Below are 14,680 nucleotides of genomic sequence, written 5' to 3' on the forward strand. Positions count from 1 at the left end.
TATTTTTGAGAGAGAGAGAGAGGGACAGAGAGAGAGCATGAGTGGAGTAGAGGCAGAGAGAGGGAGACACAGAATCCAAAGCAGGCTCCAGGCTCTGAGCTGTCAGCACAGAGCCCCATGTGGGGCTTGAACTCATGAACTTGGGAGATCATGACCTGAGCTGAAGTCGGATGCTTAACCGACTGAGCCACCCAGGCGCCCCTCTACGTCCTTTTCCTATTCACTGGTCTTCTCTTATTCTGAGAATCGCCCTGAAATCAGACAGAGGTTTAGAATTTCTGATCACTGCTTTAAAAAGTCAGGGCATATACATTGTGCCAAGCCCAGCACTAATCCCATGTCTGTGACTTCAGTGTGGCTGCGTGGGATTTAGGTGTCGAGTCAGTAAGGGGAGAAAAGCAACTAGGCCTTTTCCCTCTTAAAAATGAAGATACTCATATCCGGTGTTTGCACAGTGTTTTTGTAGCTATTATCATATTTGCTTCTTAAGGCTAAGGAGGTTTGAAAGAATGATCCCATTTTATGCGAAGAAAATTAAGGCTCAGGGCAACTGAGTGCTTCATCCAATATCATGCAGCTTTAGCGGTAGAGCTGGGATTTATGCCCAGTTCTTTTGACTAGTGTTCAGTGCCACTTCTGGCAGGACCGAAATCTGCCTGTAATTGCAATCCAACACTCCTTTAAACACCTACTTCCTGCCTCCTGCCCCCGTATAAACATCTTGTATCGTTTATCTCAGCTGGTTGTCAGCTAGCCTCTGGAAGGGGACAGCGGCCGAAAATAGCTTATGGTGCAACACTTCCCAAAGAGATCTAAGTTTTCCCCAAGAATTAATAAAACAAAAGCCGAGTTGGGGGAGTTTGGGGTTGGATGACAGATCCTTGTAGCATCGCTTTGGTGGCCAAGGGATGTGCTTGGCGTCCCTTGTGACAACCACCTAGGTAAAGCATGTCTTTTCACAGGTCTGAACCCTCAGTGTTGATGGCCCGAGAGAAAAGAAGGGAGGAGCAGCCGTCTGGGAGCCTTATGAACCATTTCACATCGTGGGCCTTGGCAGGTTCCGGGGGGCAAGAGGCCGGAGCGCCTGGGTCGGGTGGCCTCCAGGCTGAGCGGCGTGGCTTTTCAGCTAGACTCTTCACTGTTCTCTCACCCACTTGGACGAGGCCAAAGAAAAAAAACAACCTGTTTCTTTATTAATGATGCTCTCTGCAGGGTTAGATTAAGCGCTGATTAAAGGCAGATGCTTCCAAAGTATAAATGTAAGTACCATCTCAGTCACTTCTCCGGTTACAGGGTTTCCTACACGATTCTTTAAAATCACTTTGGCTGTGTTCCCATTTGCCTTCCTCAACACTCTCCACCCAGCTTCCGAGCTGCCCCTCCCAGAAGGCCTCCAACTGCCAGGAGCAGAGGCTCAGGCTCTGTGAGACTTGCTCCGTGGAGAGCTTTGAGAGGGGCTGCTGTCCGAAGCCGCCTTCCCAAGGCAGGTAAGTCCTCTGGGCCGGTGGCATCCCTGTTCTTCTGGGCTTTCGAGACTAGACCTGTCACTACGGAACTTGCTCTGTGTTTTCCATCAGGATGGAGTACAGGCCTCTTGTAACCATGTCCTACTCAGATCAGAGTCAGGGACCAGGTACAAGATACACGGCTCGGGTGATGGGGTCCATCGGGTGCTTCTCCTCCATTCAAGTGCTCTGAGAAGACATGGGGCCAGGGGGACAGAAGATGGCTGCCTGGCCTGATAGGTGCTTGCAACACCGGACTTCATGTCAGGAAATGGGTTTTTCTAGAAAAGATGTGCTCAAGTCTTCTATCCCGAGACTGCAATGCAGACCCTCCAAATAGTTTCTGAGTTCCCTGTGGCCAATTAGCTTAATCAGAAATTAATGTGTACTTAAAATTTTTTTTTTTTTTCCTGAAGAGGTAGTAAGCTCATCAACCTGGGATTGATTTTGGATTGAGATCAATGAGAGTCTATTCATGTTCGTTTGTTTTCTGATCTTCTTGTGGGATCTAGGAAGGAGGAAGGGGCCATTATTTATTTGTAACCTGTGTTAATGGACATGGTTTGTGTGTCACCAGAGTTAAAATCTTGTTGTTCAGACCACCACCCAAAACGGACAAAGGGGCGTCTTACAGGGTACGTTACCATCGGGCTGTCTGGCTTGGGTGGATGAGACAGTGTCACGGTGGGGGTGGTGGGGTGCCCGAGGGAGTGACGTGTGAGGCTGTGGCAGTGAGGCTGATGTCCTGGGAAGCACGTCACACAGTGAGGATGTCACAGACCCCACCCAGCCCAGCTGGAAGCTGTGTGGCTTTCTCCTCCTGACTCCCTTCTCTCACCTTCTTGGGTTGTCTTAGCTTGGACTATGAAGAACTAGGCAGGTAGGTGGATTGCACAGTGGTGATTACTTGGGATTGAGATTCTCTGGCACTTCCGTATGTGATCTTAGGCAAGCCTCCCAATTCCTTTACGTCCTCGTGCTTTCTTCTGTAGAATGGGGGCGATATGACAATATCTACCTTGTAGATTTCCTGGGAAGTTAGGAGAGATTATGAGAGATGATCCATCTAAAGCATTTGACCCAGTGCTTGGCCCATAGTGTATAGCTTTTATTAAGCGCAGTGTTGCATCTCAGGTTGTGTGGACCAGATCCACATCGAAAGGCTTTGGGTTGCAAACCTTTGGTGACTTGCCCAATGACCTCCCCTACTGGTTAGGGTCAAGTGTGAGAGTCGGTTTGTCCTTTCTCCTACTAACAGAGAAAGCTGGAGAGAAACTCTAGCCAAGGAAGGTACAAGGTTAAAACCCCTGCCTCTTAAGAGAAGGCCACAAATAATTCACCTTCATTTCAGATGAACATTTCCTTTCAGAAACCCCTCAAGGTTAATATTTATCTCATGAGATTGTTCTGAGGCTTAAAGGAGATAATGTGTGTTAGCACACTTAAAATTTTACCTGGAACAGGGTAGATGCCATTAAGTGATACCTATCTTTGCAAAAATGTTCACAATATCCCATTAATTGAAAAGTTCACGAGATAAAATTGCCTATGCATGACAATGCCAGCAGTGTAAATATATGGAAAAAAGACCGCGGAACAGAAATATACCAAAATGTTAAAACTTGCATGTGCTAGGTGGCTTTGGTTTGTGGGCGATCGTTTCCTTTTCTTGTTTTCTAAATTTTATTTAATGGATGATGCCATCAGCCAGAGCCCTGGCAGGAAGCAGATGGCACATTCAAACTGGGCATTTCGAGGGTATTTTATTAAAGGGACATTTTTTTTTTTTTAAAAGGTACAGGCAGAGCTCAGTAACAGCAACCGGTGAGGGTGCAGTTCTCAGGTGTGGTGAGAATGGGGTGCCATTACACCCACATCTGAAGGGGCCGGGGGAGGGAGGTGTTACAGAACCGGAGAGAGCCGTGTGGATGGGCCACCGGGCAGGAGCCGTGGCGCATGGCCGCCACTGGGGAGAGAGCTGGGAAGGAAAACCCTGACCTCACTCTCCACCATTCTCTGGGTCTCTTGCTGGTGCCTCCCACTGGCCAAATGGAACCAGAAGCCAGAATTCAGGGGCTCCCACTGAGGGGTCCACGTGGATCAGCTGCACAGGCACAGAGCAAGGAGGAGAAGGACAGGGAGAGGCTTGGAGTGCAAATTGCAGATGTGCAGCACAATGAGGTTACTCAACTTTTATAATGACTGGTAGAGTCATAAATAGGGGAAAAAAGCCGTTTGCTACCCTCAGTGTTTTCACACATGCTCACACCTCCCTCCATCCTCCCAGCTCAGTGATTTCCGATTCTTCATAACCACGTTGTCCTCTGGGCTCCCACAGCACCTCGGGTTCCCCGCTAGTGCAGCCGTATTCACTGTGTGGTTTCATCCTCGGTCCCTGACTCACCCAGGTGCCCACCCCCACTGTAAGACCCTTGGGGCCTGGGATGGTGTTTTAAATCATTTTGCATTGCCCGTGCCCAGAGCATGAATGAGCGAGCAATCGGAGTTCAGATCTAACGTCTCTGTAAGGCTTGTAGATTGGACACAAAGCCCGGAGCGACCTGATCTTAACTGCAAGTGAATTCCCTGAGTAATTTAAGCTCTCTGCTTAGGGAATGAAGCTTCAGCCCTGTTTCCCTGGATGGGAGCTTGTTTTTTATCTGGCAAGCGTGGGCCTGTGGGCCTGTGAGCCTGCTGAGGGCCAGTCCTTAGAGGAGCAGGGACAGAGCCCCCTCTGACGGGGAGCCCTCCAGCCGGTCTAGGGCATCCCCTCAGGGAGGTCTGGCAGAGCCTTCTGGGGGGGTGGATGGGGGCTCCTGGTCTCTGTGGTTTCCCTATCACATCACAATTCACATGGCGCTGGCCTCCTGCTTTGGACTTCAACTTGAGACTCTGCTTGCTTCCTTTAGGACTCGAGTTAGTTTAGAGCCTGTCATTGTACCTGATATTGTGACTCTCTGTTTTAAATCCGAGGATGTTTGGAGGCCTGGAAGGATTTTTAGTCTTTTAGCAAATCTGTAAAAGTGACACTTAGGTGTACGTAATTCCAACAACTCAGAAGGAAGAAATGCTGGGAAAGGTATCACATGAAAAATAAAATGCCCCCCCCCGCCCCGCCCCCCCTTGCCTATCTCCTCCGTCCCACTTTGAATCCCTTCAGTGTTTCAGTGTTCTGGTTGTTGTCTGGCTAACTCGAACTGATCCTGTTAATGCTTTTATTTCTTGAGTTATCAAGTTTAAGTAACAGTTATTGAATTGTCCCTGTGCAAGATGAGGAATTTAGTGTACTGACGGTAATCCTTCTTCCGTACCCAGGATTCCTTCAGTTTCTGCTACTTAGCATGTTTTTAATTTGCTCTTGCACTGGATTACCTGCGTAATTTTCAGGGATAGACTTATACTTGTATTGCTTGATCCACAGACCTTCTGTAGGATGTCTTGATTCTTCAGGTGCTTAGGATGAGGAAACTGTAGCTCTGAGCATCCCTTCATCTTTGCTCTCCAACTCGAGCTTGCAATACAATTTTATAACATTTATGTCATTTGAATTCTATTCTGTAATTGTAATTAATTCTGCTTTATCTATAGGATGATTGTTAAAATAAAAAACTGGTGTATAACTTTTATGATATAATGAATTTGTAGCTTCTAGTCTCTAAAACCAATATTTGGTATCTTATTTGGACCCAAAGAGATGCGAATGGACTCTGATGTCACTGACCTTCTGTTTCATGAAGGAGAGTGTCCTAAGTGTCAAGGTCAAGTGGACTTTTTTTCCCCTTCTGTCAGCTGCTCAAGCCATTTAGTCAGCTTCATACGTAAAATCTGACTTTCTGAAGAGCTGTTGTTTTGATGGAATTTCTAGTTACCTTTCTTTTTTACCTATTAAGAAACCACTTGCTTAATCATTTTCCTTGTGACAGAGAACTTAACTTATACTTGAAAGGTTTTTCTTAGGGCTCTCTGACTTCTAGTTCTTCTTAGATCAATTGCTTTTTAAGCTGATCGTAGTGCAGTTATCCTGGAATTTTTTTTTACTGCACTCTTGGGTTTGGTACACTATGTTTTGGAATTCATGTGCCCACCATTTTTGAGATTCTGTTTTCATTATTTGGAAGCATATACCCAAATAATTTTTTTTTTTTGTAAAGAATCACTCAGTGTCTGCAAACCTTGCCGTCATATTTGATTATTAGTAAAGCTTGAGAAAGATTGCACTGTAGCCAATTTTTCAACCAATTTTTCCATGCAATGCAGTCTACTTGCTATATAGAAAAATTCTCAAGTATCTGGGGTATAAATTTCACAATGAAGATTTGAATTGTTCCAAATGTTACCAATTATGCATACTGATTTTATTAATTTATTAATTGAGCTAATTTTGCATGCACAGGCTTTATTTCCACAGTCCAATTTTCCTGAGTCTACTTTTATTAAAAATATTTGATTCATCAATGTTTTTCAATTATAAGACAATTTTTCTGTGTGTGACTTATTTTTTCAGATTTGAATTGATAATTTTTATAAAGTCCTCTTTTTTATTTTTTTTATTTTTATTTTTTATTTGAGAGAGAGAGAGAGCATGAGTGGGGAAAGGGGGCAGAGGGAGAGGGAAAGAGAATCTTAAGCAGTATGCACCCTCAACACAGAACCCAATGTTGGGCTTCATCTGATGACTGTGAGAACATGACCTGAGCTGAAATCAAGAGTCAGACACTTAACCGACTGAGCCACCCAGGGTCCCCTAAAGTCCTCTTGTTCCTGGGTCAATTTTTGTAGTTTTCAATGGTACCTTTAACATGTGGTTCTTTAGTTATTTCCGTGTCTATAACAAATTTTATTTATTTATTCATTTTTAATTCAAATTCAAGTTAGTTAGCATACAGTGTAGTCTTGTGTCAGGAATAGAACCCAGTGATTCATCTCTTACGTGTGACACCCAGTGCTCATCCCAAAAAGTGCCCTCCTTAATGCCCATCACCCATTTAACCCATCCCCCCACCCGCCTCCCCTACAACAACCCTCAGTTTGTTCTCTGTATTTAAGAGGCTCTTATGGTTTGCACCCCTCCCTGTTTTCATCTTATTTTTTTTCCCTTTATGTTCATCTGTTGTTTTCTCAAATTCCACATATGAATGAAATCATATGATATCTGTCTTTCTCTGACTGGCTTATTTTGGTTAGCATAATACACTCTAGTTCCGTCCATGTTGCTGCAAATGTCAAGAATTCATTCTTTTTCATCGCCAAGTGGTATTCCATTGTATATTATATGTATATACCACATCTTCTTTATCCATTCATCAGTTGATGGATGTTTGGACTGTTTCCATATTTTGGCTATTGTCAATAGTGCTGCTATAAACACTGGGGTGCATGTGCCCCTTTGAATCAGCATTTTTGTATCCTTTGGGTAAATTCCTAGTATTACAATTGCTGGTTCGTAGGGTAGCTCTATTTTTAATTTTTTGAGGAACCTCCATACTGTTTTCCAGAGTGGCTGCACCAGCTTGCATTCCCAACAGCAGTGCAAAAGGTTTCCCCTTTCTCAGCATCCTCGCCAACATCTGTTGTTTCCTGAGTTGTTCATTTTAGCCATTCTGACAAGTGTGAGGTGCTATCTCATTGTGGTTTTGATTTGCATTTCCCTGATGATGAGTGATGTTGGGCATCTTTTCATGCATATATCTATAAAAAATTTTAATGTGTGCAGTTTTTATTTTGTGTTACTTATTTCCATTAAGTCTCTTTTCTGCTAGAACCTAGGTGAAATATGCTTAGGGTCAGAACAACAGGGTCAGAGTGTACAGTTTCTTCTTTAATAGTCTCCTTATTATGGTAGCAGTCCTGTACTGGATTCCTTGCTGTAACTTAGTGTAAGCTTTTGCCATCTAGGGTCTTTCTAGGCTCATCTGTTTTCCAGGATCAACTAGCATCCATAGGCTGTTGACTGCAGAGGACTTCATCCCTGTCTCAAATGTCTTTCATGAGCTCCAGAACCAAATACAGTAGAGTCTCACATAGTCCCACTTTATTTATACAAATTCGATAATATATGTTTATGAGAGAGAAGGAAGTGGAATGGAAGAGAAGAGGATTGGAGGGGTGGGAAGGGAGAGAGAGTAATTTAAGTTGTGTGGCCAATTCCATCATCCAGGCATATCCATAAAGAGCTTAATGCTGAATGGATGGGACAGAATGCAGTGAATCTAGGTTCCATATGTCATTTCAGTTGACATATGACTCACACTATGGGCACTGCATTACCCTTAGTGTGTTTAAAGACACATATGTTGCCTTTATCATGGCCCTTGAACACAACCTGACCACTCTGTTTGTGGATAACTGAAGGGTGACTGGTTCCGGCACTAGAAGAAAAACTGGCCATGTTGACCTCGTTGACCAGTGAGTTGGGATGTCTCTTCAGTATGGTGCCTTCCTGAGGGATTTCCAAGAGAAACTTGACTATGCTTTTTTTTTTCTTATATGCTATATTCAGAGGCTAACGTGTAAGCTATGATTGCCCTGTATTCAAATGCCTCCTGGCTCTCTCTACTTACAGGTTCATAAACAGCTTCAGCTTTACCTGTTTTAAACTCAATTTATTCCCCCAAAGCTTCTTCCTTCCCTAGTGCTCTCTGTCTGAGTGAGTGGCACCTCTGACCAAGCCATTGGTGCCCAAGCCGGGAACCTCAGCTCCTTCCTGTCCCTCGAATCTCTCCCTCACCATGGCTATTTCGAAAGTGACTCTCAAATCTAACCACTCCATTAGGTCATCCTCAACGGTTACGATCATTGCAACAATTTCTTCAGTTCTACCTCCTCACCTCTTTCAGCCCCTGTCCCAAGTCCTATCTATTCTCATCAGTAAGAGGGATTTTTTTTTGAAACCCTGACAGTGTTACTCCTCTGTAACAACAACAACAACAACAACAGTAGCAACTCACTCTTTAGCAACCCTCCATTACCGTCAGGGTGAGGTCCATGGTTTTCACTAGGATTCTAGGGTCCCACATGCTCTCTCGATGCTGACTGGGGCCTTATCTGGCCATTTTACAATGGCAGATAGAACTTGTTGATGGACATCATGTTCTTTTTCACCCACGGGTCACTGCATATGCTGCTTGTTTCCCCTACCATACTCTAATGTCCTCCTTTTTGCTTATCTATGTCTTATATCTCCTTCAGGTTTCAGCTGAGACATTAAAGCTTTGGGAGACCATCCCTGATTCCCCAAGACTGGTTCGATGCCTATCCCATGCGCAGACATAGTACCCTCTCTTTCTCCCTATAACAGCATCTGTCTTACTCTTATAATTTCCTGCCTTTTATCTGTCTTCTCCACTTACACCAGGAGAGCATAACTTGTAGGACTAGGAGGAGGGACTGTTGTGTTTTTCCATTAGTGCCTACCACTGTTCTTAGAGCAGACACCACGCATGTGGTTGCTGAATGAACAAACCAGTGCTATGCTGGATTACTTGTAATTCTCTGGAGTGCCTTGGAAGTCAATTGTAGATTGGTATTCAGGTAAAAAAGAAAGGAAGACGATGCATGGTATGGGAAGTAAAGGCATTTAACATGAGCCCTACTGCCTTGTCTCATAGCCTACTTTTTTGTTTCTTTAAATGTTTACTTATTTTTGAGAGAGAGCGAGAGAACGAGAGCGCAAGTGATCAGGGGAGGGGCAGAGAGAGAGGGAGACACAGAATCCCAAGCAGGCTCCAGGCTCTGAGCTGTCAGCACAGAGCCCAATGCGGGGCTCAAACTCACCAACTGTGAGATCATGACCTGAGCTGAAGTTGGACGCTTAACCAACTGAGCCGCCCAGGTGCCCCTTTCAGAGCCTACTTTTAAACTTGAAGCTATAGAGAAAGTCCTTGTAGAAGGGTTGTCAGGGATGGGGGCCAGTACAGCTATTATCCCATGGTAGAGTGACCCCGTTAGTGTTGGCAAATCATTTCTGCTTTCTTGGATCCTTACTTCTGCCAGGTCTGGGTTTCAGAAGTAAGAAAGTTGGCATGGAATCAGAGGTGTTAGTGTAAATGTTCTTGCCTGTGTTTATGGCCTTTTTGTTTCATTTCATCATATTTTAAGAACTTTGCTGACCAAATGTGAGAAGATGTGTGCACTTAATAGTTTTGATTTTGCAGCTCATACTTATGTCCCACTTGATTCCCTATTTTTTCCTCTCCTGTTCACACTATGGCCACTTAGTCACCATCTGCAGGCCCCATTTCAGTAGTTTAGCTGGTTTAGTCTTACTGTGTTGCTCAGTGCTTGGGTCTCAATTTTAGAGACTGGGCTTCTTCTGCCCACTGTTCCTGAACTTAACTTTCCACTTATATCTAGGTCCTCCGGGAATGATGGCCTGCTTTGGTCTTCCCTGCGCCCAGAATTCCTGCTGTATCCACAATGGTGGTCACCTCTGCTGGCCTGCCCCACAATCAGTGAGCTCCCAAGCCCCCTCACCTCACCCAATCTTATAGCTCCCCATGACATCACCCCTAAGGAGCAGAATTCCAGGGCAGGCTGTGTGATTTCTATCTTCCAGAGCTCTCTGAGGATCTGCTGCTTATCTCTGTCCCGAGGATGAAAATGGATGACAGGTGCTACCCGGTGATCTTTCCAGATGAACGAAATTTCCGTCCCTTCACTTCGGACACCCTGGCTACAATTGAGAAGCGGATTGCCATCCAAAAGGAGAAAAAGAAGTGCAAAGACCAGACACCAGCAGAACCCCAGCCTCGGCCTCAGCTTGACCTAAAGGTCTCCAGGAAGTTGCCCAAACTCTATGGCAACATTCCCCATGAGCTGATAGCAAGGCCCCTGGAAGACTTGGACCCGTTCTACAGAAATCATAAGGTAGTTGGCTGGGGTTCTGGGGTGTTCTAGCCATGCAGTTATAACCGGTGTCACAAGAACCTCCAAACATTGATCTTGGGGTTTGCAGGGGTGTCTGTCCTCCTTTGCTATCACCACTTGTCATTGCCTCCATAGTCCTGAGACCCTCTTTCAGTCTTCATTTTCTCTCTGTAATGAATGTCTTGGCGAAGAAGAGAAGGTCCAGGGGGCAGCAGGAAGGTTAAAAGGAAAACAGAGAAAATATAAATGGTGTCAGGAAAGAGGACTGGACTAGCAGTCAGAAAAATTAGGTGTAGGCCATTTAAGTGACTGGCTTTTTGACTTTGGATAAATCCCTAATCCTCATTCTTCTAATCTGTAAAATGGGAATAAAGCATGCTTCCTACAACACGGACAGGCCACGGAAGCACTTATAAACTGTAAAGCATTATACTGATATGACAGATGAATATCACTGTCCAGGAACATCCAATTCAGTAGTAAGTTTTCCTTGAAAAACTCCCCAGCTATAGGCTTTTTAGGCTATTAAATGAGAATTCTGGAGGTTGGAACCATACGCCAACATGATGCATAAGAGAAGTTCAATAAGTGATGTTCAAGAATATGGTAATCAAGTGGGCAGGTGGAGATTTTGCATAAATCCCATGCTGATATGTGATAAGCTTACTATTTAACCTACCTGAATATAGTTGTTGCAGGGAAATTCTAGTAAAAGTTCTTTAAAGGGGCTCCTAAGTGAGGAAATGTGAGCTCTGGGCTCCTCTGATGGCTGCTTGGAAGCCTGGGACAGTGAGGACGGTCCTCTGCAGACCATCTGGAAAAGCTCAGAAGACCTTGCCATAATAATCCCATTGTGTGATCCAGCAGAGAATGGAAAACCCACCTCACCAGACTGAGGGCAGAGAGGAAGGAAGTTTGGGTAGAAGTCCTAGAAATATGAGATGCTGAGACCATTCTCTGCTGGCAACCATGAGAAATTGATCTCTCCAGAGAAATATTGCCTGGTATGTTACCTTGCATTGGGACAGACTTAGGGTTACCAGACCAAATGGGAACTGTGTGTATAGAGGAAAGTGGGGTGTGAGTGGGAAAGACAAGAAAGAAGAAGAGAGATGAAGGAACGAAAACACCCCACTATTTCTCCTTCTTCTTATGCCCCAGAATCCCAGGGGCTTCTTGGAGGCAGAGTTGTTAAATGCGAATTAATTTCTGGAGGTCTTCTGCTTCAAGGCTGGAGCAGGTGGCAGCTTGGTATGCTGCAGACAGTCCTGGGAGGACAGGTTCTGTTCCAGCCTGGCTGAATGTTCTAGGACTATCTATCTCTTCTCAGCTTGGGCTCTCCCTTTAAATTAGAAGACACGATACTTTTTTAGAGCTCTGCACACCCATGACCCCGCATGGCTGGTACTCTCAGCAGTCATGTGAGGTATATGTGATAGTTAGCCCTCCACCTCATAAATGAGAATCCAAAGACTGGATGGGGAAGTGGATTATGACAGGTCAAGCAACCAGTAAGGGATGAAGCTGGGCCCTAAACCCAAGGGCTCTTTCGATAGTCTAAGGCCACTTCCTGTCTTTTGAAACTTCCATTTTGAAGAGCTACAGAGAGAGGGGTGGAGATATGTCAGCAAGAAGACAGAAGGAGCGGGTACCTATCATTTTAATAATTTAAACCCTGGTGAGTATAGTTAAATACACCATTAGCTGAAATATTTAAAGCAGGGAGAGATGGCATTAATAAAATATCAAGGGGCACAGAGACAGAGCCATATCATGCCACCTATTAATCTGGGGTGACCTGCCTCAAGGAGGGGTTTGCTCTCTGCCCTAAAATTGTCTTTCTAGCCGAAGGAAGGGCCCAGAATCCCTAAAGTGGGTCTTGGGCTCCTGAGCTCATAGCTTTCAGAGAAGCCTGTGGCCCATTTCCTTTTGTTATGGAGGCAACAGAAAATATCCTGCCCCATTTTTTCCTGCCGCCAGATGGCCAGCAGACAAGTAAGTTCCAGCAACTCAGCAAAGGGAGGTTGATGGTTGGCAGTGGCTGAAGTTCTGGTACCTCAGCCAAGGCAGCACCCACCCTGCTATATTGGGCCTTGGCGACAAGGCCTGTCTTTCCTGTATAAGAACATACTGGATTACATGCCAAGTAGTACTTTTGCAGATCTGAAAGGAGCAGAGACATGGGGAAACAGGAATGACCCTCATTCTGTGAAGGCTTTTGTAACCAACAGCCTTGGGGACATGTAAGGGGACAGCCAGATTATAGCTAAATGGAAAGAAGGAGGTTTCGGGGGGTTGATGTGAGACCCTGTGAGTGATGGGTTCTTCTGCAGGCACTGCTTCATTCCTAGGTCCCAGGAAGAATTGGGCACACGTCTGGTGTTGTCTTCAGTGGAGCCCAGTGGGCATTTTGGATGGGACAGTGTACCACTTAGCAGATCTGTCCGGGGTTCGGCATCCCTAAACCTACCCACTAAAGACCAGTAGGGCCTCCAGTCGTTGTGACAGACAGCCAAAAACACCCACATGTATTTCCAGACGCCTTCTGTAGGGCCTCCCCCACCAGTTGGGAACCGGAGGCAGATTTGCTCATACATCAGTGGGGAGAATGGGAGAGCAAGTCTGGGAAGCTTGATGACTTTTTCTGTTGAAGATCCTCAAGGTTGGAATTGATCGGCAGACTATCTCGCGTAGAACTGCTCAGGTACAGCAACACAGACTCCCCGGGTCCCTGACTGTTCTAACCTTTGTTACGAAGCTCTTATTCGTAATCAAAATAATTTAAAATAATCTGCTGAATGTGAATGTTCAATACTACTCCCCATCTCTTCAAGTTCCCTCCTAGTTCTTATCTCTCTAGACGGAGATACAAGACGAAGGGTTTTGCTGGTGTCCAGAGTCACAGCGTGGGCTGGTTGGAAAGTGCCTCAGGCTACAGAGTGACAGTAGCCCAATCAGAAACTGTCATGATCATGATAAGCCAAGCCACGCCTCAGTCCGCGGTCCCACTGAATTTCCTCTGAATGAACTAACTCGCGATAAATATTGTTCCGTCACTGCATGTAATTCTTGTGGCATTTGTTTGCTTGTCTTCGCAGACGTTTATGGTGTTGAACAAAAAGAGGACCATCTATCGCTTCAGTGCCAATCGTGCCTTGTTCATATTTGGGCCTTTCAATCCAATCCGAAGTTTAGCCATTAGGATCTCAGTCCATTCATATCCTTTCGTTGCATCTTCTGCCAAGTCCAGGTCATGTGAAAAGTGCCAGAGCCCCAGACTGAGGGGAAGGAGCTGATTCTTGGAACCAATAATGGCAGAGTGCCTGTGGCTGCATGGCGGGGGCTGTGCTTTTACTGCGTGTGAACAAGGCTTGGCCCTGCCCTGGGATCCTGTGGCCTCAGAAGGAGACGGGCCAAAAGTAGGGCAATTTCTTCAGTGGGTCGGGCAGTTTGGGAGCGGTAGTGTGGAGAGGCACCGCTGTGCTTTGGAGGCATCCAGGGGGACTTCCTGGAGAAAGGAACATCTAAGTTGGGGCCCAGACAAAGGTAGCAAACCATCTACCTGTCTCTGTATTTAGCTGCTAACGGTGTTGTGTTAGACCTAGACAGAATTTATTTTTATTTAAAAAAAAAAATTTTTTTTAACATTTTATTTATTTTTGAGACAGAGAGAGAGCATGAATGGGGGAGGGGCAGAGAGAGAGGGAGACACAGAATCGGAAGCAGGCTCCAGGCTCTGAGCCATCAGCCCAGGGCCCGACACGGGGCTCGAACTCACAGACCGCGAGATCGTGACCTGAGCTGAAGTCGGACGCTTAACCGACTGAGCCACCCAGGCACCCCGGACCTAGACAGAATTTAAAGCTTTATGGAAACACTCTGTAATGTGGAAAGTCCAGATTTCTGGCTTCTTTTGAAAAACGGAACCTCTCTCAAGGCTCAGCCTATAGTCCTAGCTGGCAAAAATCGGTGTAGTGAGGAACCACTGCCTGTTTTAGAGGGTCCATGCAATCTCTGCTTCACCACCTCTCCACCCCTCTCTGTGGCCCATTTTACCCATTTAAAGGACTCCCGAGGGGCGCCTGGGTGGCGCAGTCGGTTGGGCGTCCGACTTCAGCCAGGTCACGATCTCGCGGTCCGTGAGTTCGAGCCCCGCGTCAGGCTCTGGGCTGACGGCTCAGAGCCTGGAGCCTGTTTCCGATTCTGTGTCTCCCTCTCTCTCTGCCCCTCCCCCGTTCATGCTCTGTCTCTCTCTGTCCCCAAAATAAATAAACGTTGAAAAAAAAATTAAAAAATAAAATAAAATAAAA

At 45.6% G+C, this 14,680-nt stretch overlaps 1 protein-coding gene across 1 annotated transcript in view; it reads left to right on the plus strand.

The window, feature by feature from the left end:
* Positions 1-959: 959 nt before the first annotated feature.
* Positions 960-14,680, plus strand: part of SCN11A (sodium voltage-gated channel alpha subunit 11) — a 94,291-nt gene continuing 80,570 nt past the window's right edge. The window contains exons 1-3 of the mRNA XM_042999271.1: positions 960-1,259; positions 10,060-10,370; positions 13,469-13,587. Of these exons, the coding sequence (XP_042855205.1) occupies positions 10,098-10,370; positions 13,469-13,587 (392 nt within the window). The 5' untranslated portion in view covers positions 960-1,259; positions 10,060-10,097. The remainder of the gene's footprint in view (positions 1,260-10,059; positions 10,371-13,468; positions 13,588-14,680) is intronic.

Source organism: Panthera tigris, chromosome C2 (genome assembly GCF_018350195.1).
Source record: "Panthera tigris isolate Pti1 chromosome C2, P.tigris_Pti1_mat1.1, whole genome shotgun sequence".
NCBI lineage: Eukaryota > Metazoa > Chordata > Mammalia > Carnivora > Felidae > Panthera > Panthera tigris.